At 36.8% G+C, this 27,082-nt stretch overlaps 5 protein-coding genes across 5 annotated transcripts; 3 read left to right on the forward strand and 2 right to left on the reverse strand.

Annotated features, from left to right (window-relative positions):
• The first annotated feature begins 133 nt into the window (after positions 1-133).
• On the forward strand, positions 134-751 carry LOC147503962 (uncharacterized). Its single transcript, XM_086605025.1, has one exon. It carries the CDS (start codon positions 134-136, stop codon positions 749-751), a length of 618 nt encoding a protein of 205 aa, XP_086461151.1.
• Positions 752-8,809: 8,058 nt separating this feature from the next.
• On the forward strand, positions 8,810-9,872 carry LOC147503963 (truncated FRIGIDA-like protein 1). Its single transcript, XM_086605026.1, is given in 2 exon segments — positions 8,810-9,527; positions 9,529-9,872. Coding segments are annotated over 2 exon segments (669 nt in total). The 5' UTR covers positions 8,810-9,202.
• Positions 9,873-12,737: 2,865 nt separating this feature from the next.
• Positions 12,738-14,966, reverse strand: LOC147503964 (uncharacterized). Its single transcript, XM_086605027.1, has 3 exons — positions 14,867-14,966; positions 13,789-14,781; positions 12,738-13,057 (listed from the first exon to the last, which is right to left on the reverse strand). Exons 1-3 carry the CDS (start codon positions 14,964-14,966, stop codon positions 12,738-12,740), a joined length of 1,413 nt encoding a protein of 470 aa, XP_086461153.1.
• Positions 14,967-18,047: 3,081 nt separating this feature from the next.
• LOC147503965 (FRIGIDA-like protein 4b) lies at positions 18,048-20,876 on the forward strand. The gene is made up of 4 exons (XM_086605028.1): positions 18,048-18,129; positions 18,241-18,324; positions 19,808-19,983; positions 20,082-20,876. The coding sequence occupies exons 1-4, from the start codon at positions 18,048-18,050 to the stop codon at positions 20,625-20,627; spliced, it is 888 nt and encodes a 295-aa protein (XP_086461154.1). The 3' UTR covers positions 20,628-20,876.
• An 843-nt stretch (positions 20,877-21,719) lies between these two features.
• On the reverse strand, positions 21,720-24,509 carry LOC147503966 (putative pumilio homolog 8, chloroplastic). Its single transcript, XM_086604024.1, has 5 exons — positions 23,446-24,509; positions 23,193-23,361; positions 22,862-23,025; positions 22,455-22,704; positions 21,720-22,184 (listed from the first exon to the last, which is right to left on the reverse strand). Exons 1-5 carry the CDS (start codon positions 24,465-24,467, stop codon positions 22,053-22,055), a joined length of 1,737 nt encoding a protein of 578 aa, XP_086460150.1. The 5' UTR covers positions 24,468-24,509; the 3' UTR covers positions 21,720-22,052.
• Between the last annotated feature and the right edge of the window lie 2,573 nt (positions 24,510-27,082).

The raw sequence follows: 27,082 nt of genomic DNA on the forward strand, positions 1-27,082 counted from the left end.
CCGAACTTTGGTTTGCACGACTGTCTATGGGATTTGGAATGAACGAAATTATAGAACATTCAAAAACAAGATCCACTCTGTTGCAGCGATCAACAACGATATTATTAACAGGATGAAAACTTACTTACAAAGGATGATAAAAGAAGTTGATGATTCTACGGATACCAAAAATATGATGACTGCTCTTGGGTTTGAATTTTTGGTTAGACAAAAAGTCCCGATACAAGGACAGTGGATTAAACCCCCAACTGACACGGTCAAGATTAACTCTGATGGAGCTATAAATGCTAAATGCGCTGGTTATGGGGGAGTTTTGAGAAATCATGAGGGCGCACCAATGATTGTTTATATGGGAAATACCAACCTTAGGTCTGTGATCATACATGAATTAAAAGGTATCGAAGCAGGTTTACTGGCAGCGTGCTATATGAACTGTAAGAGGATCATGTTGGAATCTGATTCTATGCGAGCAGTAAATGTGATAAATAGAAAGGAGAACTGCCCTTGGTATTGTTTGGACTTAGTAGAATCTATTAGGAAAAACATGAGTTTGTTTGAGTCAGTGGTAGTATCCCATGTGCACAGGGAGATGAATACGGTAGCCGACTGGCTGGCTAAGGCTAGTACTGTAATGGATAATATAAATCCTTGTGTGTGCCTTGGTACTGTTTATAACACTCCTCCCCTTGTTCATGATCTATTTGTAATAATGGAGGAGGATGTGAGAGGTATGATGTATCATAGAGTTTAATCTCTTTTAATACAAGTTGGGGTCTGCTTAACCCCTAAAAAAAAAAAAAAAAAAAAAGCTCTCTCGAATAGTGAAATATTTTAAGTTTTAATTCTATTCCACTTATGGGTCGGGTTAGTTCTACATGGGTCATGGGTAGCCCACATATTAAAACAGATTAACAAAAGAAAATGAAACTAATTAATACTCTAATCATTATATTAAATACACATACAAACAAAATAAAATTGGGGTTCACAGAGATGGACATCGCAAAATTTATCCCGATCGATTGAACTGGGTGACAACAAGAGGAACAAATTAACTAATCAAAGCAAGTCTACTTCCTTCATTTGAGTTCTGATTTTAGTTAATACCTCCACGGTTTTAATTCTAATAGGAGGACATCCAAGAGCAGTGCAAAGAGCCTCTAGAGGTGGAAGTAAAATGTGATCTAATTCCTCTGCCAAATCACTAAAAACTTGAACAAAGTCATCGGGTTTCACGTGGCAATGGAGGTTGGTAGTCAGAAAGGGCCTTCACCAAATTTACATGCAACTTTAGAAAGAAGTTGATTTGTCTTTGTGTTTTTCGCTAAAAGCTCCATGAGCGTGCCACGTGCGTCACCACATTTTGGGCCCAATGAAAACAAAACAAAAACAAAATCCTGCCCTTTCCTGAATTTCCAGTATAAAATTATGGTTTGAAAAATGGAGAAATAGCAGAAGCCTTAAAATTCAGTTCCACAAAGAAACAAAATCTGAAAAAAAACGTTTGACTTAGTCAAACTAAACTCCTCATCTCTCAATTCCTTTGCTCTTGAATGGACCGATTGTTTTGCTCTTTCTTGTTCGTCTTGAAGCATCATGATTACGATATCTCGAATCTCCAAGCAAAGCTTCTCAATGGTTTGATTCAAGTGATGAAACAAGACACTTTTAGTAATGAAATCTCCACTATTTGTGTTGTGGGAACGCATTTCAACATCATCGTGATGGGTTATTGAAACAAGGCTCTGATACCAAGTGACGAAGCGGAAGCGATTTAAAAATAAAAGGTACTATAAAATTTAATAAATTGTTTGATATTAAATAGTTGAATGAATTGAATACAAAACTTGTTATGTATTTATAGAGTTTACAAAGCTAATAGAAATAAATTTACTACTAAAAGTATGATAATGCCTAAACTAAAACTCCTAATCTATTTAGGAAGTGCTAAAAGAAATAATTATTATCCTGATTATAATTATAATCCTAAATAAAAACTACGTTACTGTCCTGCAACATTTTGGGTAGCCAAATTTGGCTGGGCAAGCTTAAAGGCCTATGTGACACCTTTTAGCAGCTCCCCATTAGACTTGCTCTAAATGAAATGACAATTATCCATGAGAAGATTCAATTCTAAAAGTTGAACAGGTGGATTTATTGCACCCTGTTTTACCCCGAGCATGTTGAATTACAATAAGGTCGTCACAAGCGACAAGGAATGGTTGGTTAGAGGAACTGAGGAAGAACCCAACGATTCAATCTCATCCCACAAACCACAAGCTAGGGTTGGTTACAGGAAGAACCCTAGGATTCAATTTCATCCTACAATCCATTTGAACCATTGGTTGTTTATTAAGATACAAATATATATATTCTAGCGAATTATAAAAATGATACGTTAATATTACCTTCGTCTTAGTGTATGCAACCATGCTAAATCATATGCAAGATATTGAGTTGAACTCGCACTTAGAAAAAAATGCACATTATTTTGTTAGGTGAACAATTTTAAAGATGTAATCCCTCTTTTAACACGAAAAATAATCAAAGCAGCCAACAACTAACAATCAGCAATACTTTCAGGCTTTTAACAACCAAGCTGTTTGTACCTTTTAAAAAAAATACAATACCAACAAAGAGACAAGAATGATAGCCAGTGGATGCGCGCTATTGCTCACCCACCAAATTTTGAGTTTCCTCTTAGCTGAGTTGCTTTAGGACCATCTCAACCAGGGCCAGTTCTGAATTTCATTAGGCCCTATGCAAATTTTCTAAAAGTGGGCCTATTTGTTAGTAGAACGGGCTTTTTCAATGGATGTTTGTTGGGTATTAAACATTATAGTGGTCTTTTTTAGGCAGAATAGGCCTTTATTTTCGTTTATATTTGGGGGCCCTATGTAGATACTTAGGCAACATTGGTCCAAGCTGGCCTTGATCTCAATTCAACCAGTGGATTGTCTTGCTCCAAGACCAAATATTACATCAGGGTGCTTCAAGTTCGTCACGGGGTGTTGTTGCTTGAGGACCTAACAAACCAGTGGAATGTGTGGTTGCTTCAGGATCAAATAAACCAACCCGTAATTCCCGGTTTCATCAAATTCTTTTCCGCTGTATTACGAACAAAGAAAATCTTGTCTTGCAACCATTACTTGCAAAGAGGACAAAGCCTCTCATTAAAAACCTTTGTTGCGCCAAATTGAGTCTATTCGAGCTACAAATTCCACCATTTGTTAAAGTATTTGAAGTATGGGCGTGCACCCCCTATATATTGTTGACGTATGTAAACTCCCACATTTCTATAAGTGCGGACTATCAGTTTGGCAACCGTATCTAGTATTTTCTATTCTCATGTATTGGGGTACCTTAACACTCAAGGTAGGTTAAGTATATATGTGAAACTCTGGGTAGAGTATGAGTTAACTCTATAACCCTATATATTATTCTAGCCTCCACTCTTCTCCATTTTTCTTTTTACTGGTTTCCCTATTAGAGCATTTGCAATGCAGGAAATAAGGGGGGTTTGTGACTTTTTTCACCTAGTTGGGTCCAAAAGCGCTGTGCAATGCAGGGTGAAAAACTCGGTGACTATTTTCCCCAGTTCAAAACAAGATGAAACCTTCCACCGAGATAGTCACTGACTTGTTAACTTCGGACGGGATGTTGGATTCCGTCTGGACCAAACGGAATCCAACATCCCGTCCGGAGTCCTAACGGCTAGTTTACCAACGGTCAAAAAGTCAAAACGATAAAAAACGGTCAAAATAAAAAACTTTGGTATATATACAACATTTGTTTCATTTCAACTCACACTTCCAACAATCATATATCATATTTTTTCTTTTTTAAAATCAGTTCTTAAAAAAAACTAAATATCAAATGGCATCAACTCAAGCATCTCAAGCAAGTGGTAGCACTCAAGCAAAAGCGAAAACTCACCTTAGCATGTCCGATGATCAAGCTCTATGTCTTGCTTGGATAAAAATTAGTGAAGACTCCATTGTTGGTGCTTTCCAAAATGCAAAAGGATTTTGGAATCATGTAACAAACGAGTTCAATCAAGCACTTGGGTTGGATAGGTCTTCCGATTCAATTAGTGGTGGGTGGAAATATATTTCAAAAATGATGAACAAGTTTGTTGTAATTGTGAATGCGGTGGAGGCTCGACATGCAAGTGGTACAACAATACAAAGCCGGGTAATTACAACGTTGTCAATTTGAAATTTATTGATTATCTTAGTCTTAGTCTAATTATTTCCGTCTTAGTCTAATTATCTTAGTGTATTTATTATTTCCATTTTAGTCTTAGTCTAATTATTATCTTAGTCTAATTATTATTTTAGTTTAATTATCTTAGTCCTAGTGATTATTTTAGTCTAATTACCACCATTTTATTTTTTAGTTGTCCGAGACAAGGATGACGTACCAACTACAAGAAAAATCGGCTTTTTCATTTGATCATTGTTACGTTATACTCAAGGATAATCCAAAGTGGAGTAACGTTTTTGAGGCAAGGTCAAGCCGCCCCACAAAGGAAAAATGTCGCAAAAATGATGGTGAAGATTCAACTTCTAATTCACCAAGTGTTGGTGGAGTTGAATTGGAGGGTTCTCAAGAAATAGAGCGTCCAAAAGAAATGGAGCGTCCTCTTGGATCGAAAAAAGTCAAGTCCAAAAGGAACCAAGAAAAATTAGTTGGTATGTTGGAGGGTTACTTTACACGTTTAGAGGATACATTTTCACAGGATGCAAATGAAACACAAAAATGCTTAGAACTTAGGGAAATGGAACTTGCATATGGTCAAAGAACTGTGATGGCAAGAGAAGAAAAAAATCGGATTCAAGCTGTAATAATATGGAACTTTCTCAAGGATATTTCGGTAATATCGCCATGGCAGGTAATTTATATGGTGTAATTGTTAGTATTTACTTGTTTAATTTATTTGGTTAGTTACACAAATATTTTAGGCTGTATTACTGTTCGTTTTATGTACCACCTGTTACGTTAGTGGGCCTATTCAACTGTATTGGGCCTTTTCTATTGTTTTGGTCTTTTGGGCCCTTTATGAAATTATGTTATTGGGCTTGCTTTTGTCTTCTGGGCCATTTTTATTGTATTGTGTTTTTGGGCTTGATGTATATGGGCTTGGCCACAAGAAAAGAGGGGGAAAGTCCAGGAAGAGGAGGTCGGCGAAAAGAGAAAGAAAAAGGGGTTTAACCTTCTTAAAAAAAAGGAGGAGGGGAATCACATGGAGGGAGATCCCTTCGGATGTATGCTGTAGTCGGTTTCTGAACCTTCTTCTTTACATTATTAACTCCATACCTTAAAACACCTTGTGGTCCATTATATAAAGCCCGGAACCATCAACACCAGGTGGCTGTTTCTCCAAAGTTTAATTTGGTTGTTGAGCTTTCATCTTGTTTTCTCTTCCAAGATGAACGACCCCAAGTATGCTTACCCTTACCCTGCTCAAGGTTATTATCAAGGACCTCCTGTGATGGCACCTCCTCAATATGCAGCTCCACCACCAAGAAGACAACCGGGGTTTCTTAAGGGTTGCCCTGCAGCTTTGTGCTGCTGCTGTCTCCTAGCTGAGTGTTGTGGTCATCCCTCCATTATTTTCGTGGGCTGATCTTACGATCTTTGATATAGAAAAGAAAAAGGAGGTCGGCAGAGAAGAGAGTTGGAGAGGTCGGCAGGAAAAAGAGGGGGGGGGGGGGGGAGAGAAGGAGACGTCCAGGAGAGAAAAAGAAAGAGAGAGAGAGAGAAGAGAAAAGAATAAGAAAGGGAGAAGAAAGAGATGGAGGCCAAGGATTTACAGACGCGTCGCGGGGTTTCGGTTTCGGATTTTGAGTAGGGATGGTGGCGCGTGGTGTTTGTGAACGCGGGACTTGATTGCATGTATACCTTTAATTACAGTTTTTATTCTTGATTTAATGTGATTTATTTATATACAATTAATTAGTTATGTATAATTAAATTGATTAAATGTTTTCATTTCTGTATAGTGGGTTGTTATGATAGTGCTAATTAATTTTATATTAATAACGTATAACGTACGGTGTTGTTTCTGAGTTAGCATTAAACCCGGCTGTTTGGTACAATTGTAACGTTTTTATAAGAAAACGTTATTGGCATGTTCATTTTATGTTATGATGCAGAAACGGTAGATAGTTATAGCGGTTTCTATTTGTGATTTGGTTACGGTAGAACTGTGGATGGTTGTCAGCAGAGAAGCATGAATAGAACAAAGGGTAGAGAACCCATGTCGCTTTCTTTATCGGATTGACTTAATCCATTCCTATAGATCTTTACATCTCAATATAGAGGAGAACTACGATTGGCTTGATCCCTAAACGGGTACGTAGGCAACCACCCGACTCAGCCGCTTTCATAGGAAAACCCCTACCCCTTTGAAGAACCTGATGTTTTTATATTCTTTTACCGTTGTTTAGTTTGGGCATGAAAAATATATAAGTGTGCATGTTATGCATCGAAAGATTGATTTATCTTGAAGGCTAATGTTTTTCTTGAGTTTATGTTAATCGAGGCACTTACAATGATTTTATAAGCAAACGGTAAGTTTTAGTAAGCAGCTAAAGGTACGTGTCAACCTTGTCTTTTGTATTCAATTTCATTTCAAGTTGATTATTATATATTGACTTCGTATCTAATGTTGATCGTCGGAGTGTAAACGGACAGGGACAAACAAATCCCTCCATATTGAGATCTATAAGCTGAATACATACTAAAGAATCAAGGCAAAACCTTAAAAGGAGCGTCTTGGAATCATATGGGTTGTTAAGTGACCTTAATATTTGTTACAAGTAGTGGCTTCCTATTTCTGTATATTATATTGATTCCTTTTCGTTGTACATAAATTATTGCAGTTTGTTTTGCATGACTTTAATTTATATATGATGTCATGGAGGGTTGTGCATATATGTGAAAGACCGATCTGGGGTATGAGATTGGTTTCGGGGCGCTGCAGCTACTTGATTTAACTGGCAATTGTCGAGATGGTTAAGTAGCCGGTGCCACGAATCAATATCTTTAGTAGTTGGGTTTACGGTTGAGGTTTTAATATGATATATGGAAGTGTTTTATTTGATTTTCAGGTTATGACAGGTTTTAGGTATATGAAATGTTGAAAATACAGAGGAAACTCTGCCGGATTTTTTGTAGAAAAAAATATATGATGGTTTATCGTTGATTTTAAATTAGTATATTGAATGTGGTCTTTTAACGCCGTAACATTTATTTAAGATTTTGGGCGTTATAAGCAGAAAAAATCAGGTTCAATTGGAAAAAATCGGCTTCAAAAGATGCAATATGAAGCTAAGATTTTAGCGACTGATACAAGTGTCCTCCATCCCAATACCGCTTTTATAATCGAGCAACAACAAGCTAAAATACGTGCTGAATGGGCAAGGGCTAGAGGTGGTTCTCACTCTAACTAAGCTTATGTAATATCTAATATTTTATTTTAATTAAAACACCATGTATTTGAATTAATGGACTATGTATTTTAATTTCACTGTTTTTTTAATTAATGTACTATGTATTTTAATTTCATTGTATTTTTAATTAATGAACTATGTATTTTTATCTAACTGTTTTTTTTTTAATTAATGCACTATGTTATGTTCTGTCTAATATAATTATTTTCATAGAAATACAATTAACAATAAAATTAAAATACATTGTAATATAGTTCATTAAAACACAACTCATTAAACACATAAGAACTTATAGGAATTACATAGAAAATACATTAGAAAATACATAGGAAATACATTAGGAAATACATAGGAAATACGTTGGAATTTAATAGTTCACGTTAGGAAATGCATAGGAAATACATAGGAAATACACTTTCATTTTCATTTTAATTTTCGCCTCCTTCTCCCTCATCTGGATCCGACCAATTTGGATCATAAATTGGTACCGGATCTGCTGTTTCTTTAATGTCAGTCCAATTAAAAACATGTTCAACTAAGTCCTTTTGAAGATTAGTATATGTAACTTCATTTCTGATCTTATTTATTATTTCAATCATCTAATAGACAAAATGAAAACCATCATCTTCCTGAAAGAGCGCAGGTATTGTTTCTGGCTGGAAAGGAAGTGAAAATGGAGCATGTTCGCGTCTGTTCATATTGAGTTATCAGACATATACCGTCTCGTTATAAAATATCAGACGGGATGTTACATTCCGTCTCGTATCAAAAACCTCCAGACGGAATCTAACATCCCATCCGAGATATATTATTCACTTTTGCATTGCACAACTTCACCTTGTTTTTCACCGTTTTGGTGAAAGAGGGGTGAATAAGTGATGAGGTGGCGGTGAATAAGGGGGGAGGGGGGAAACCTTCACATGCATTACAATGTCTCAGCTCTCCTAGCATCATTGCACTTGTAAATATAGTTCAGCGCAAGGCCCAAAATATCGATATCGGTTAATATATCGGTGTACCCAAAAACCGAGATATATCGGATATATCGAAAATATCGGTTTTTTTAGTGACCAGTCCAAACTATTTAAAATATCGAAAAATCGGAAATATAATATCGGAAATATTGAAAATATATCGGAAATATCAGATTTATATTTAAAAATGGTCAAAAAATCAATCGATATATATCGATTATATGGGAAATATCGATTATATTGGTGATATAAAATTTCATATCGGAAATTCTGATATATTTCGGAAAAAAGGGATTCAATATTCGGTGGATATATATCGGAAATATTGATATCGGTGTACCAATTTGCCGAGATATATCGGCGAGATAGATATCGGCGATATTTTGGGCCATGGTTCAGCGTAGACTGCTAGTAAGAGTGACTCGAGCAGTACGTGCATCAATTCTAGTAACTTTGATCACTCGGTCAAGCTCTTTGATCATACTCAAACGGAGTTCGGGGAAACTATCTTTCAGCCAATTCCAAGAGTGGTAATCGGTGAAGCCGAAGCAAAACAGACAGACAAAGAGGAGTCTTTTGACAATTTCTTTGCACAAGGAAGGATAAACTGAGTGACAAGTTCAGGAGCCAACTCGGGAAGAAGTTTGGATACTTGTACAACTGACTTGCAAAATTTATCCCGATCGAGCGAGGTGGAAGTAGAACGTGATCTAACGAAAAAACTTAAACAGAGCACATAAAAGGCCGAGCCAAAATTAGGGTTTAAAAAACATGGAGAAAATAGCAGAAGCCTTAAAATCCAGTTCCAGAAAGAAACAAAATCTGAAAAAAGCGTTTGACTTAGTCAAACTAAACTCCTCATCTCTCAATTCCTTCACTCTTGAATGGACAGATCTCGAAACCCATTTGGATTCATTACAATCACTTGTCCAACACCAATTCAATCAACTCTTATTACTACACTCCAAAATCCAACAAGTCCGTGCCGAGTTGAAAACATTTTGTTTTAAAATGGATGGAGTTGGAATGCGTAGTTTCATTATGGAAAATAGGAAAGACTTAGTAACTAACCGTGACGATGTAATATATGGATTTAATTGATGCATTACAAGGTTTTTATCCTTTGAAAAGTAAGAAAGCCAGAGGGGGTGAGTTAGGCGTGATTCGGAGGACTTGTGTGCTTTTGTTAGAAGGATTGGAGCTTGTTAAACCGGTTATTAGTGAGGAAGCGAAGAAGTTGGCGGTTGATTGGAGAGGGAAGGTTACTGTAGGGAGTGATGATCAGTTGGAGGCTTTGGTTTTTTTGCAGTTATTGGCTAGTTATGGGTTGGTTAATGAGTTTAATGTGGATGAGGTTCTTGATCTTTTGTTTCTATTGCGAGAAGGAGACAAGTTGTTGATTTGTTTAGAGGGCTTGGTTTTAGTTTTTCAGGTTTTTTAGTTATCTAGTTTATGATGATGTTAGAAATACTACTTAGTGATTCTCACAAGGGTTTTAGTTATTTAGTATTGTGCAAACATATTTATGTGTTAAATATACATGTTTCATTCTCAAATATCTACACAATGGACTCCTAGAAAACATATGTTGTTTTTTATTAAAAAAAAAACAAATAGAAAACATTTTTATGTGCGACACACCCACATTACATAGCAAGTGTGTATTTAGATCTCTTTTGTCATTCCACACAGCACTTTGAACCAAAATAACATTTTGTTACATAGACAATTGGATAAGTGATTCTTAGGAGGGTTTTAGATATATTTTGGTGTTATCGATTATTTTGTCTTTAATTATGTAACATTATTGATTACTGAGCAGTTATGACTTATTACTCGCAATGCATGTTTCACTCTGGAGTATCGTCTAAAATCTACACAAGACACACTTGGAAACTGTAAATTGGATCCTTTTGTTGGTAAAAATTTTGCTTGATGGTTCTTCAGTATTGTTTATTTAGGATGTCTTTCATCACTTCAAAAACTGTGGTGTAAACTTTACCATTTTTATCACTTCAACAGAAATGAAAAAATTCCACAGTATCAATTTAAACCCGATAGGAAAATCCATATTTTTCAAAAGCTTGTTGTTGTACTTATTGTTGATTTTTCAGACAATTATAAAATCATAAAAGGATATATGATTTTTTTTACCAGTAAAACAATAATATTTATTATTAATAGTGTGATAGAAGGAGTCGCACAACAACCCCACATACAACCCAGTTACATCATTGAATTGCTAAGACACCACTTTTCCCAATTAGACATAATATCTCTATTCCTAATTCCTCTCATAACCGGGTTTTTTTTTTTTTTTTTTTTTTTTTTTTTTTTTTTCGATAAACCACTTCTTTCCATATATTTAAAATCTCATAAGAGGAGTTACAGACTCAAATACCCAATTTGGAGGAGGTCCAATTTCTGCATATCTTGCTGCCCACTTGGCCAGTTCATGGGCATCTCCATTGGTGTTACGGCTTATCCAAAAGAACTTGGAATTGGACTCATTATTTATATTACAAACTTGAAATAAATCTAAAATTTTCTTCACATGTTCATCTACTTGCCAACCTAAGCTTTCCTCATTCCTTGCAAGCATGTCCATCAACTGACGATTATCTCCCAAGACTATAGAGGGCCCCGGCTTTAGCTTCGGAATTAGAGCGGTTGTGACTTCGCTCCATAACATTTCGCCTCAGATAGCTGTTTGTTTGACAATTGAATTTCATGTATGTTGCCCCAAAAGAATTTACCATCCGAACCTCGTGATATTGTGGCCGACGCCCCCTTATTCTCACATCTGTTAAAAGCACCATCAAAAGAGATGAGATTCCTGTTGCTGTATAACTCCCTATGGCGCACACTAAAATCTAAAGTATTGTTTATGACATGACAAAGATCCTAGCCATTAGGGGATGGATTGTTCTCTGCAGTATAAGCTTCTGTGATTCTCTTGACTGTTTGATTCACAATTGTGTAGAGCTCCCCGAAACCGCTCCTCTTTCTTTCAAACTTGAGTTTGTTTCTTGCTTTCAGATTTCATGCATCATACATAAACCATAGATCTTTGGAAGCCCAGTAGATCCTTGTCTCTCTCCCGCCTAATGAAATCATCAAGCCAACATCCGATATCCTTTTCTTCTTTTGCATCTGCCCCTCAAACTTATGTTTGATCCATACCATAGTGTTCTACTCCACTCACAACCAAAGAAAAGGTGATAATCAGTTTCAACGTGCCTTTCACAGAAAACACAAGTTACATCACCCTTAAACTTCTTCTGCATCAAAACCTCTCCAGTGGGTAGACCTCCCATGTAAGCTTTCCATGTAAAGAGTTGAGTGGCTTCATCAGTTTTTATTTTCCAGATCCTCCTTATACTCTTTTTATTCATTCTAGAGCTCTCACCCTCCTCATATTCTTTGGCAAGTAACTTGTAAGCAGACCTGACTGTAATAATTCCCTTCTTATCTTTCCACCAAATGATTTTATCAATGACATTTGGTTTGATAGTTAAGGTTTTAATACAATCAAAGATAAGGTTAGGAAACAATTCTCTTAACCTAGTAATGTCCCATTCCTCCTCGTTTTCCCTAGATAGGTCAGATACTCTACGTGTGAGGTTCAGGTTGACTCTTTTTGGGTTTAGGTGGTTTCCTAAAATAAGAGGTTTTTCAAGAAAAGATAACCAAGTTTCAGAAAAAGTTTTTATCCTAGAGCCATTACCAAGTAACCACATGAATCCTTCCTTTACTGCTTTCATACTTAACTGCACACCTCTCCAGAAAAAAGATTGTAGTTTTTTCTTCTTACCATCTTGGTTATTAAAACAATCCCACTTATATATACTATTGAAAGTTCTAGACCATATCGAATTCTCATCTATAATAAGTCTCCAACTGTGTTTAGCCAACATGGCCAAATTCATTTCTTTGGCTTTCCCCAAACCCAAACCCCCATTTGCCTTTGATTTGCAAAGTTGCTCCTAACTCATAGTATGCCAAGCAAAGTAGTATTTGTTGTTCCATTCCACCAAAAATCCCGATTGAGTCTATCTATCCTTTCATTGATTCTCGTTAGGTAAAGCATAAACTCCCATGGCATAGATAGGCACCGCTTGCCCTAATCGATTTGACTAAAGTGGTTCTCGCTTAGCTTGTGAAAGGATTTTAGCTTTCCAACCACTCGACTTTCCTTTGTAAACTTTCTAAAAGATACTCAAGTCCTCTCCCTTCTTCTTTCCCAATATGATTGGTACTCCCAAGTATTTCTCCTTTTCTCGTGAACCTCCTTACCTTCCATCTCCTAAGAATCATTTTTCTCGATGTGTGTTATGCACATTCCTACTTGAAAAGCACTAGACTTCTCCCAGCTGACCTCTTGACCAAATGCATTGCAGTACTTCTGTAAGATATCCTTGACATTGTTTATTTCATTCAAATTTGCCTTGCAAAACATGATCAGATCATCTGCATATAGTAGATGACTGATAGGGGGTGATCCTCTTCTCACTTTGATGCCACTAATCCGGTTCTCATCCTCAGCTTGCTTGAGGATTCTAGAGAGAGCTTCTATGACCAGAATGAAGAGATAGGGAGATAGGGGTCTCCCTGTCTTAGACCTCGCTGTGGAAACAAATGACTCAAAGGGGAGCCATTTAAAAGAACTCGGAAGGATACTGATTCCAAACAGACTTTAATCATATCTATCCACTTCCTGCTAAAACCCAGTTTTTCAAAAATCTGATACAGAAAACATCATTCAACTCTATCAAACGCCTTCTTCATATCCAACTTTAGGGCTAACCATCATTGTTTTTTCTTTTTCATCTTTTTCATATTGTGAAACAATTCACTTGCTAAGCTTATGTTGTCACCAATAAACCTCCCCTTTACAAAAGCTCCCTGAAAGGGTGAGATAATTTTGTGTAGGTGGGTTTTTAGTCTATTAGCTAGAATTTTTGAGATGATTTTGTATGTAAAATTGCACAAACTGATTGGCCTGAATTTGGATATGTGATCTGGAGTAGGTATCTTTGGGATCAAGGTAATGAAAGTTTCATTTAGATCTGGTGGAAGGGTGTTGTATAAGAAAAAATCTTGCACTGTTTTGATAATAGTGATGCCCACTATATCCCAACATCTTTGATAAAAAATCCCTTGAAAGCCATCAGGTCTAGGGGCTTTCAAGGGATGCAATTTTTTATGATTCTCCATCTCTTCATCAGAGGGACAAACTCCTAACAATTCATTTTCCCTGTTGGTTATAATAGGCTAGAAAAGATCTAGGATGGAATTATCAGTTTGAGGGTATTGTGTTTCAAAGAGCTTTGTAAAGAAATTGTTTATGGTTTTACCCACTTCTTCTCTTCCTTTTTTCCATGAACCATCATCCTCTCGAAGTTTTTCAATCCTGTTTTTTCTTCTCCTATAAATGGTAGATATATGAAAGAACTTTGTATTTCTTGCATAATCTCTCACCCATACTTGACCCGATCTCTGCCTCCACAAGCTAGCTTCTCTTTCAAAAAGCTCTACCAATTTCTCCTTTAGCTCTTTTATTCTTTTATAATTCCTCTCATTCATCTCATGTTTCATCAAACTCTCCAACTTCTCCTTCACATTTCTTATTTCACAAAAAATATTTCCAAACTGTCTCTTATTCCAAACTGTTAACTTTTCCTTTGTGGCTTCCTGTTTTTTTCCTACTATTCCCATGATAAGATCATCCTCCACTGAATCCCAACCTTCTTTAATCACATCTTTGCATGTATTATCACGTAACCACATTTCATAGAACCTGAATGGTTTCTTTGGTAATGGCTCAAAATTTTTAAGAGTAATGCCTAGTGCTAAGTGATCCGAAGAGACATTAGGGATATGAAAAACTTTTGCTTCAGGGAAAAAATCTACCCAACTAGGAGTAGCAAGGGCTCTGTCTAGTCTTTCTAAAATATGATTACCATAGGATCGATTATTGCACCAGGTGAATTTAGGTCCCCTAAAACCTAGGTCTATCAAACCAATATCATTAATAAAATCATTAAAATCAAACATGCTTCTGTTAAGAACACTGTGGCCACCAATTTTTTCATCTAAAGATGCTACTGCATTGAAATCCCCAAAAATCATCCAGGGTGCTGGGATATAAAGAGATAGGTCTCTCAGTTCATCCCAGACCCTCTTCCTATTGCCAGAAGAGGGTTCTCCATATATAAAAGTAAAGTACCAATCATTTGATATACCCAGATTAGAAACTTTACCCGTAATGTGGTTGGTAGTAGCTCCCATGATATCAACTGACAAATCTTCCTTCCAGAAGACTGTGAGACCTCCTTTTCTGCCCTCAGCTGGAACAAATACAATTTCCACTGTACTTTAAACGTTTTCGAACTCCTTCCATTCTCTTGCAACTTGCTTTTGTTTCTGAAAAACAAATGATATCTGGATCATGATCACGGACCAAGTCTTCTATAATCTTAACAGTCGATGCAGCTCCGATTCCTCTACAGTTCATAGCCATAAGATTTGACATTGACGAGGATGCTGCTACTCTTGAGACAACTTCAACAATTACAGTGTCACAGTCTCACCGTATCAGCCCACAAGTGAGAAACTACAAAACCGCCATGGCTCCCTCCAAAATTCAAACAGTTAGAGCCAAAAACAAAACCCAAAAACACAATAACACAAACCCCTTGGACTATCAGCAGCAATTAAAACTCAAGAGAGTCAATCTATAATCAAACCAAAAAACACAGAAAATCTGTTCTTGTGTTGATGCAGTATCAGTAACGGCGTCGTGATATTGAAGAGAGTTTGAATCTCCTTTTAATCACCTCCCAAAAACAGACTTCGCAACACAGCACAGAGAGCCAGAAAAATCCGTTTTTCGCCGGTTCAGATCTAACTTTCGATGATTCTAGAACTGAATCTACTATCCAAAAGGAGGTATTGATATATTGTTGATGACTATAACTGGAAAAAAACGGTTGGAATCGGTCGGTAAAAGAGAAACTCGGTTATCAAAAGAAGAGCTGACTCGGAAAAACTCTGAAAGTCTGTAACTTTGGGTTTCACTACCACCTTAGGCAGGCACCGCCATCACACTGAAAAAAAAAACACGGGAAATAGTACAAAGTACAAACACCAATTCCAAACTAACTCTTAATATTACACAAATATGCTCAAACGATGGTCCCTTCCCTTCAAATATCCTTGAATTTTTTAAACCAAACTCCCCAACAGATAGCTTGGAAAAGAACCTTCCAAATGAGACGTCCAGCTAAAGAGAGATTGTCACATTTCCAATCAGCAAGGCATTTTCCCCAGTGAACCTGTCATCGCCAAATTTGACCCAAATGAATGAAGAAACCATCTCCAAATTTCCTTTGTAACTGGACAATCAATGAACAAATGCTGAATAGTCTCTTCCTCTCGTAGACAAAGAGCACAGCGATTAATCAACACCATACCCCATAAAAGTATAGATGATGCAATGTGGAATCTAGCAAAGGAGATTTTATGTGGAAAGCTCAAGATTTTATGGGGTGAGAAGAGAAGTCTATGTGAAAGATTCCTCACTTGTGCCTTGACCTTGACATTAGGGTGTGTTTGTTTGATGGAAAGAAAGGCAGTATGGAAAGGAAAGGAAAATTAAGTTTCTTTTATATTTATGGAAACAAAGAGATGGGCGAAATGAAAGGGGGACTTTACAATTATTCCTTTAACTTTTGCAAACAAACATGATTATTCCTTTCCCTAGTTTTTACTTTCCCTTCCCCGGTTTACAAACACATACCATTTAAAATTATTTCCTTTCCATTCCATTCCATTCCATTCCATAGTGGACCACCCATTTTATTTCCTTTCCTTTCCATGAGTTAAAATTTAACAAACACACACTAAGTTTCTATATTTAGAAGAGATGGGCGTGGGGGACTTTGAAGATAACTGGGACAGGAAGAGGGATAAAAAAACTGTTCTACCATTTCATAATTGGAAGTTGAAAAACCCATGTACACCTACATGATATTAGTTTTTTCCTCCGGCCTTTACCACTCCCATATAGGGTCGGTATGAAGTTCCTTAAAAGTCAATGACATATTCTGATGATGTCTAATTCTGGAATCGTTTCAGAGCACAGGAGAATAGCTTTAGAAACTGAAAGCTGTCCGATATATGACTGTAGATTGAAAAGAGTATTGTTCAGTAACGTCTCAATTATAGCATTCCATCCGGCCGGTCTGGACTATTTGAGAAGCAAAATGACGACTCCCTCGAGTTTCCAAGGCTAACAAGAAATACTCGAAGGAGTAGGTTAACAATATTGAATTCATTGCTAAAGAAAGAAAGAGAATAAAGATGTAGAAATCCCCGAATTGGAGTATTTGACATCTGCCCACCCCCACCCCCCCCCCCCCCCTCACAACCACCTAAGATTCCTATGGATGTCCTGCTTTGCTGTCCTCCTTACGGCCTCAACACTCTGTAACATGCCTTTGTGACGATGATTAAACTAACAGGAGAGTCGGATAGCCTTTTCCTCAGAACTTCTAAAATAGCCTGTCAGTGACTGTTCAACTGAGATAGAAAAGGAATCAACACCCAGCCACACAGGTGGCATTTGACTTTCACCACTTCTTAAATCCTTTCTGGTCATAAACCAATATAGTCATAGGCTTTGGTTGAATATACTCACATCAGCCCCGTGTTGCCCTTTCAAATTCAAAAATTCCTGAATTTCATTCGCAAACGGTGACCAAACTGTTGTCCACAACTTGGGGAATCATGCAAGGCAAGGCGGGATTTACTCAGGTATCTAGAGATGATTTTATAGGCCCCTTATATGACAGATAGGTGTAAAACCGGAGAGTCTGTTAGCTTTATCCCTTTAAGGGACTTGGGTGTGGGATGAATGTCGTGTCTCCACTCTTCGAATGCAGTTCTTTGAAATTTGTTGACCCTCTCTATTTAGTTTTGCTTGATTATATGCCAACATTTCTTATTAACATCAGCTGGCAATTGTGTCAACCCACAGCTCATCCAACGTAGATATCATGTAACTTGCCTTGGATGCAATTCAGCATGTAGTCAACACCACACTTCCTATGCTGATCCACTAGCTTCCATGTCAGTTTTGAATTTGGCAACAACTTGATTCTGGTTTATAATGTATGTCAACGGTATCCTTTATCTTCAAGAAACCTTTGCATTCAGACTTTAGTCCACCTTTGCGACAAAGTGTTCTGGGGAATAGGCTATGATTCTGTTTTGTATTTCATCATGATTTGCAATTGCTTCCAACTTCCATGCAGTTGTCATATCAATTCTATCAAATTTCTCTTTGTTTCACAGTTTACCTCATCAAAACATTGAAAGATCCACCAATCTTCAACTTTACCGACCGTTGGTCTTTCAAACATCCTAAAATCCTAGTTTCTTCTTTTGCAATTTTTTTTGTTTTAAGACTTCAGCACGCCAACAAAATTGAGGACATTGTTTGGCATATCTAAGTCTCTGAAACCTTGAGGCATCTAATGTTGTTCAATGGGCATTTTGGTCTATATTTACCCTTTTAGCTGTACTCTCCAGTCTCCACATTAAGCACAAATAGATGGCCAAATTGGTTTTTGATTTTCACCAGCTCTTAAGTCCCTCTTTCAATTTGCTGCAATTAATTGAGCAGACACCTCAATGTGTGAGGCCAGTGACTGACCATTTCACTCTCCACGCCACACACATGTCCTCATCTGTTTCACATTTTTTCTTCTTTTTTTAATATGCTGTGTCACATCTTTGAATGACAGACATTTCCTCTTTAGTGTTATCAATGTTGTCAAAGGCGGCTCCTAGGTGGCCCAGGCACGTCCTACTTGGAATGAATTTGTGCGGTAATTGCCAAGAGGGGTCAGTCTGACAGAAGTGGATAATTCTGTCTCACCTGAGTTACATATGATCCATGTTGAATTGGATATTTTAGTTTGTAGATTATTAAATGCCAAGATAGCACAACTTTAATATAGAATATTTCTACCAGTTTTCTGTTTTTCTGATACATGTATGCCATATGGTAAAGCACAAGAAGGGCATGCAAACAAGATGAGTCTGAGTTAGTTGAAATTGCGTCAGAAGAACCGGATCTGGTGAAGTGAATAAGGAACAAGGAATGTTCCAGCCTGTCAAGTCATTTACAAGAGAGCCTACAGCCTAACAAAGTTTCTAAACTGTTGAGGAAGAAACATAAACTCGAATTCGGTAAAAAATAAAGTTAGAAGTTGTTCTAAAATGTGTTGCCTGGTTGGCTTTGCGCGACTTGTCGACTTGGGAAGCCTCCTGCTTCTACTCCCCTGTGGCCCTGACAACATAGACTATTATCGATTTGAAAAGAAACCCCAAGGGCCAATATCTACAGTGGGAAGAACATTTCGGGAAAACTCCATTGACCTCCTTTCATAACTAGTTGACCTTTGGAATGAAAAGAAGTTGTCCTCCTTACTTGTGATGCAAGTCGAGTGGGTTGTTCTGGGCTTAGTGTTGAAAACACAACTACATTGAATTGCTTGGTGGGTGTCTGTGTGATTGTGTTGTCTTTGGATTTAGTGAAAATGAAGTCAATGTGGACTTCGAGAGACCCACCTTTCCCAGATATTTTACCATTAGAAGAGGATCTTTGTAATGTTTGATCCATAAAAGATCCTGTGGGACTTGGGTCTGGTAGAGTATTTAATATTGAGATATTCATATCTCATAGTTTTGGATTAATCCTGTTGGGTCGGGTAGATTATTTGATATTCTTATCCCATCGTTTCGGATCAAGCTACAGATTCCATCGAGTTTATCTCCAACTCAAGTTTAGCCTAAACATTCTATATGAGTTGGCCCTAAAAATCGTTACCTAGTCCTAACCTGGGATACATTTTAAACCAACCAAAGTTTTGCCATTTGTGGAGTACATTTGCTTTTTCCCTTGTGTTTTATCCTTTCCTCATTATATTCATAATTATAATTTTAGTTGTAAACACAAGGAAGATTTCTAAAGGTGTCAAAATGTAGTTGGAAAATTTATAATGTGGACTGTTTTAATTTTTCTATATTTGTTTTGAACAAGTACGACATTTCACATCAGCTGATGTGTTGTGGGAGAAAATCATCTGAAGACACCACCATTGTTAGTCATTGATCTGTTGTAGAAGATGCTTTTGCATTTGGTGGTTATTCCAATCTATATCCTTGTATTATTTAAGCATTTGTTGTTACTTGTTAGTCAGGCCAATGTGAAGGAAAAGCAGCAATTTTGAGATTTTGAAAAGTTTTCCTTAATTGGTGTTTTCATGGTTAACTGTGTCGTTGTAATTGTTTTTGTTTTTGGTGCAGATTTTATCCAAAAACTTAATAGTAGGAGGAAGCAAATTGATGCTGTTAAGTTTGTCTATGCATTTGATGTGGTTGAAAAGTTTCCCCCTGTTTCTTTTCTAAAAGCTTACTTGAAAGAGTCCAAGAAGGTTGCCCAGGAAGTCTGTAAGAAGGGAAAGAATTCAGTTCAATCGCAGGCTTGTTTGCATCTTCTTGATATTCTTTGAAAACTTTTTCCAGTCCAAAAAAGGCTCGGTGGCTTATCAACTTCTGTCTATGTATTAACTTTATACAGAATGAAGCCATAGCCAAAGAGACCGCCTACTTACGAGCAATCATAAAGTGTATTGAAGAATACAAGCTTGAATCTCAGTTCTCTCGTGAGAGCATTGATAAGCGCATTGAACAACTAGAGAAGCAGAAGGTGGAGAGAAAACGTGCTGCTATTGTGGCAGCCCCTTTGCCTGTTTTAAAGCCTCAACAGCACCAACAAACTGGAAGCAAGCGGCTTCATGTAGCTGGCTCCAGTGTAGATGTTGCTCTCCCTACTATTGTTCCAAGCTTGCCGACTCATCTCCAGCCAACAAGATTGTTCCCTGAACATATGTTGCCGTATACAAGCTCATCAAATATCTATGGTTTGGCTGGGACGGCTAGTACTCTTCCTCACTATATGAACCCAGCTGCTGGGCCATCTGGTGCAGCTCAGCTGGATATTGGTGCGTCTTTGTCCCATCTGTACTCTTCAGAGTCACACTTGCCACCTAGTCCTTATGACAGATCAACAGGTTTTGGTAGATACGGTGTGCTTCCTACGTATGGTTCGTCTCCTTTTTATTAATTTAAGATTTAAGTTCTTGAACTGTCTATTTTCTCTAATGATTCTACTTGCGAACATGACTCATGAGTTAGCTGCTTATGGAGTTTTGTCATCCGTAAAACAGTTGTCAAGAGTTGTTTATTTTCTGATAGATTGTCTGTGTTACTTGGCATTGCCTAAAGTTATTTTTTGTGAAGTGAATTCGTGGTTGAGTGTACACTCTCAAGGTAGATTTTTGAATTTCACAGTTGTTATGGTCTAGTTCCACTCTCTCGATCTTGTTCCAAATCAATGGTCTTGCAAATTGTATGTAGTTTGCTATTTTACCCGATTTCTGTCTTCTGAGAATATTTTCTAATCCTTCTAATCCTGGACTGAGTTATCTGAATTCTTCTAAGTTCTAATCCTAGTTAGACTTTTACCACCATACCTAGCTGGGTTGATAAGAAAAGAGTACGTTTAAACTGGACTTCTTTATTTCTCCTATGAAGACGGTCTTGCTTAGCATCCTTACGTTGCTTGGTTGTAGTCTCTCACTCACCAACATGTAAAATCAAGGATCAAAACGTGATGGCTTGTCATTCGATCTTATAGACTTATACTGAGGATGGCACTCAGAATACTTTTGTGTTTGCTTTAGAATAATAGTTGCTGGTCCCAAGTAAAGAAAAATTAGAGATCCTATTACGAGGCAAGTAGGTTTCAATGTGATACGGATACCACAAAAAATAGCCCCCTCCATTCTTACAACATTCTTACCTTGAAATTATCAGTATATAAAGTATTCAGAAACTTGCGCCAAAATTTCAGATAAGGACATAAGGTCTAGGACCAAAATCTAAATATAGGTTCAAATTCACAGTATTGTCTTTCAATTTTTCTTTTTTAGAAATTCCACTACTTAAGGATTCTGTACGCGGGAGTAATTTTCTAACTTGTTGCATTGTCCTGGGTTTGTTCTCTATTTTTTTTTTTCTTTAATTTAAATCCAAAATTCTGACACACTAGAAATAAAGTCAGGGCCCAAGGAACACAGTAAGAACTAAGAACACTGCCACCAGGAGTGATAGGAATAATGCCTGGAGTGAAAAAAAATCGATAACAGGATGTGAATTACAAATTGAATGCATTCTTCAGCAATAGCCTGGATTCCAGATCATCATCATAAGCCAAATAAAACTTCCAAATCCAAAAACATCTCTGTAACTTCCGAACTAGTTCACATTCATATATATAAGTTTGACATCAATAAGGAACACTTGCTGACACTTACAGACTAAATTGACAAACCTATCACACTAAAATAACAAGGGATTACAGCTTATACATATCTTATACCCAATATTATTACCAGAAAACTAAATTCACTATATTATCCTACACTCAGTTTACACACTGAATACAACCTAAGTAATTGCTGTGTGCAAGTGTCTTCCCCAGGTTGAGTTATAGTGTGGTCAACGGCAGGTCTTTGTTCAGCATATTAAACACATTCCTTCCATTTGGATGGTTCTGGAGTTGCTTCAAATGTGGCATTAAGGCCTGCACGAGGCTCGTGTAAAGGTGGGGAGACTTGCTCTGAAAAAACAATAAGTATTTGTTAGAAACTTCTAAAACAACAATTAACTCACAGGTTTGAGATAATGGTTAGACAGTAGCCAAAATAGGACACTTTCAGAAATAAAGATGCCTACGGAAATAGTACAGATGCAAAGATTTGGACAACATAAATGAATTATTAGGACCATCAGTAAAGAATCACTTTTCTAAATGTGCCTCACCACTTTCTAATGGTTGAATTATTTCAATGAAATGATACAGTAAAAGCGCAAAAGAAACAGAAAGTACCTTTGTGGCTTCAAGAACTTTTTGAATGACATAATTCCCATACTGATCTTTGGCAAGTTGGACCACTTTGTTAGTCTCCAGGAATTCCGAAGCCACAAACTCCATTTCAGCAGACTTCAAACATTTCTCGACAACATGACTGCTATGTTTATGCATTGAGAGCAGCACTAGGTTATCTTTAAGCTGATCACATATAATCCGTGTATATTCTGGATTTTGGAATTGGAGAACTTTCTGCAAAACATAATTCCTACAGAAAGACAACAACTTCAATTAGAGCCAGACGCAAAAGTAAGAACACAATTGAAAAACAAAAAGAAGAAAAAAAACATAACAAAATAACAAAATAACAAAAACAAAAAACAAATTCTTGCTGGTTTGTGAAGTACAAGATTACTGATCAGTACCCGATAGGTTCATATGATAAGTGCACAGCGTTGTTGGTAATCGTTGTCAGCAGTTCCCTTCTCAGGGGATCTCTTATGGTTTCAATGATACTGCAGAGAACGAGATATCCCTGTCTATCTGTGGCCAGAGCGAGACAAACCTGGTTTGCCACTGTGTATATCATCTGCAAGAGGAAATAAAGCATAAGCTATTTTAGATCACATAGTACGTGTAAATTTAACTTTGAAACTTGATTATACTTGACTACAAGGTCTGTATGCATAATGGACAGTACTGAAAAATTAAGTGCGTATGTATGTAGCTATTAATTGGAATCAGGCTATCATCTACCTCGTTTTGGTCGTAAGTCAGGTGCTTTAAGCAGTGCCCGATCAGATGTCTCCCTGACATGTTCGTCATCAAAATCAACAGGCCAGGTTGGAGGGCCACCATCACATCGCCAATCAATGGAGAGTCCAATCTTTTTAGCGTCTTAAGCAACTTCTGAATCGAAAGTGACCTGTTTCTTACAAACAAACCATGAGTTGATACAGATTTATTTATTGAAAAAAGAATATACTTTTTAGACTAGAAGGATGCATACCCGTATTGATTTATTGCCGCAGATATTAGGTCGGGGGAACTGATTATCGAAAGCACAAGTTCTAGTATTTGATCATTGATGCTGCAGGATTTCAATAACTTCTGGAAAACATAATTGCCAAAGGGGTCAGTCATAACAGCAACCATTCTGCCCTCAAGTGCATTAAGTATCTTGTTTACACATGCAAGGTCCCCTCCAGTCAAAATTCTCTGCAAGTACTGAGAACCCACTTGATTACTAGACAACACAAATATTCCATTGTTATCCATTCCGTCGAGTAGGCTAGGGTCATCTTCAAACAGATCGAGAACGATTGGATTATCAAAATCCCCGTCCACGTGAGACCCATTCTTAGTATGTACTTGTGGTTGTGGTACTATAGAAGAAGAATTTCCATTGCAGTAATTTTGTCCATAGTTTGGAACACTAGAACTACCAACAACACGCGAAAAACCGTTACTTCCCCTGATCGCAGCCTCTTGATCAGTGACAAAAGTACGCCCACCACATTGTTGTGTAGTGTAGTTATTCATTGGCAAGCACGGATTGAAAAGACTGTTGCCCATAGTTCTACTTAGATTTCCGATATAAGAAGACGTCGAGGGTGTACCAAAATCATACATGTTTGTAGTATTACAATAAGCAGTATCAAGATTGTAACCCAAGTTCGACAAACCACCAAGATAATTATATTCACGAAAAGATTTACCTCCATCAATGAGAGTATTCTTGGTCGTCGAAAAACCTCTTTCTTGATCATAGCTAGAGTTTACACCAAGAAACGGAGCTCCTCTACTCAACGACGAGCCAATGCCCTGGTCTTGAACACAACTTGAGTGGGGTCTTCGATACTCCTTAGGTACATATGGATAAGAAGAATCAATGAGATTGTTTTGTGAAGTAGTAGATGGTGTTGCTGTATTGTTCCTTTCGGTACAAGTAAGACCGCTAAACGAACGTAAAAGATCTGCATGTTGTTGAAGAGAAGGGTGTGAAGGAGGTGAAAAGGTTTTTTCTGCCATTGAGATTGAGAGAGCGGGAGGTATGTACGTGTTATTACGTGTGTTGTGTTTGTAGGAAGAGAGAAGGGTTTGTATTTATAGGGGTTTATGCTTTTGAAGTTCGGTGTCCTTTATCTCATAGAATTGGAATGCTGCGCGCTTCTAAATTCACGTATCACTCTACTTCTTCAACTAGGACCGACTTCAAATATATCTTAAGATTTCTCTATTTAGACAATTATGCAAACCGTGCTAGGCATCGAGGTTTTTTTTACTGAAGTCTTGAAACCCGTCATTCGAGATCGATAATTAGCATGATTTTTTTGGATTCTAATTGTAATTACACTAGAATTTAACTCGTGGCTATGACACTCTAGCCATATGGTCAAGCAATCCGATACAAATGTTTTTAGTAACTAAAGCCAAATCTTTACTTTAAAAAATTTTGTCCCACAATTCTGACGGATGTACATGTGTAATGTACTATAGAAATTTTCTAAGTGTCTATCAATCCTACCAAATTTTTTGAATTAAAATAGCAAAAAACATGTTATTGCATTCCTACTTTACTTAAAAAGACAAGTAAATTGTTTAAAGTACAATAAAGTATACTAATCTTAATTATGAGGTACATGCCATCTAATAGAATGGTTTTAGTAGTTTAGTAGTCGTTTCTACGGTTGAAAAAGAAATTAACAAACATATATGCATGCAAAAAGTCCTTGGAGTAGAGCATATGATAACGGTTAAAGGGTGGTCTAGTATAATGCACAAATGGTATAAAGGACTTGAAGTATAACCTCGGCGCCTACCTGAAGTAAAAAGGACCAACGCCACTATATATCGCTCATTATATATTCAATAATCTAGTACTAAAGCACCCAACATTAAGCTGACCAAGTGCCGCATGTCATAATGAGTTGACTGAATTCACCAAGTGTATTTGTTGAAGCACCCAATTTCTCTTAAGATATGGCAAAAATTAAGGGGGGAAGAGGAAGAGTTTAGAATGTGTGAATAAAAATTGCAAATTAAGGGGGGGAGAGGAAGTTGTCATGGAAGTGGTAGTTTCACCTTATAGCTATGGAATCCATCCATATAATGATATAAAGTACAGTGCTAGACTATTGGATCAAGTTATAGGCAGTAGCTTAAGTGTCTGTTTGTTGGATTATTCAGCTTGAACAATCCCAAATTTTTATGGTTAAAACCTTTCAACCAGAGCATAACCGAAAGCTAAGATAGCTTAGGTAGCTATTGATCTGATCACACACATTTATAGTCTGATCGAATTGGTACCTACAAAATATAAAAACCAAATAATGATCTAACATTGATAATTAAAAATCAATCACAAACATACCACGATACTGAAATCAGTCAATTGGCTGGAGGCAGTAGAGACTCGAACAAATCAGCGAAACAATTCTTACCCTATTAGAAATCATCGGAATAGTCTCCCTAATATTGGGAGCTATCGTGGTATTTGAATTGATGAGAAGACATGTTATGGGAAAAGCTACCATGGGCTCAAGCCAAACTCAAACATTTTTGCTAATATATCAAATTACATGTGTTTGCGGAAGCCAAGGTCCGAAGGATATCTCCAGTGAAACCTACTATTTTCGACAATAAAGCCTTGAACAATTTCCACTTAAGGTTCTGAAACACTTGAAGATAGATAAGGTTTTTTCTTTTCATAAGAACCGATGGAATCAAATTTCTTTATAAGTAGTCGAATATTTAGAGAAGGAAATAAAATGTTTACTCGTAAAAGCTTTTTTTGTTGGGTTTAATTTAGCTTTTCTTTTTGGGTAGGAAGAGTTTCAATCCGGAAAGACTGCTTTGGTTGTTTTTAGTAGTACTAAATAAGACTTTTAAATTAAAGTTTTTTTAGCACAAATCCCAAGAAAATCAGGACCACCACTTAAGCCCTTATAATTTTGCTCAAAAATTGAGCTATTTTGTATTATAGACTAACTATAACCCGTGGTTACGCCACTCTGGTCTCAAAGACACCTCTAAACATCCACAAATTCCTTAGAAACATTTGTTTGATATTTTTTCTAACTAAACTCAATTTTGACTTATTTAAATGACCAAAGCATAGACTTAACTTGCACTCACAAATACTAAAGCTCTGGCTTCCCAATTGTCTAAACGCCTTTTTTGTTGGATGTATTTATTTGATATTTAAGGTATGGTTTTGTTTGTAGTTTAATTATCTTGGAGTAGTTTAACTGGGAACGCACCTAAAGAGATGGTTTTTTCTTTTAAGAAGAAAGATCGAATCAAATTTCTTTGTAAGCGGTCAATTTTTAGAAAAGGAAATAAAATGTTTACCGTAAAAGCCTTTTTTTTGGGTTTAGCTTTTCTTTTTGGGTAGGAAGAGTTTCAATCCGGAATGACTGTTTTGGTTTAACTTGTTTTTAATAGTATATACTAAATAGGACTCTTAAAGTATTTTTAGCACAAATCCCGAGAAAATCAGGACCACCACTTAAGCTCTTATAACATAAAATGTTTACTCGTAAAAACTTTTTTTTGTTGGGTTTAGCTTTTCTTTTTGGGTAGGAAGAGTTTCAATCCGGAATGACTGTTTTAGTTTAACTTGTTTTTAATAGTATATACTAAAT

Source organism: Coptis chinensis, chromosome 4 (genome assembly GCF_015680905.1).
Source record: "Coptis chinensis isolate HL-2020 chromosome 4, ASM1568090v1, whole genome shotgun sequence".
Classification (NCBI taxonomy): Eukaryota; Viridiplantae; Streptophyta; class Magnoliopsida; order Ranunculales; family Ranunculaceae; genus Coptis; species Coptis chinensis.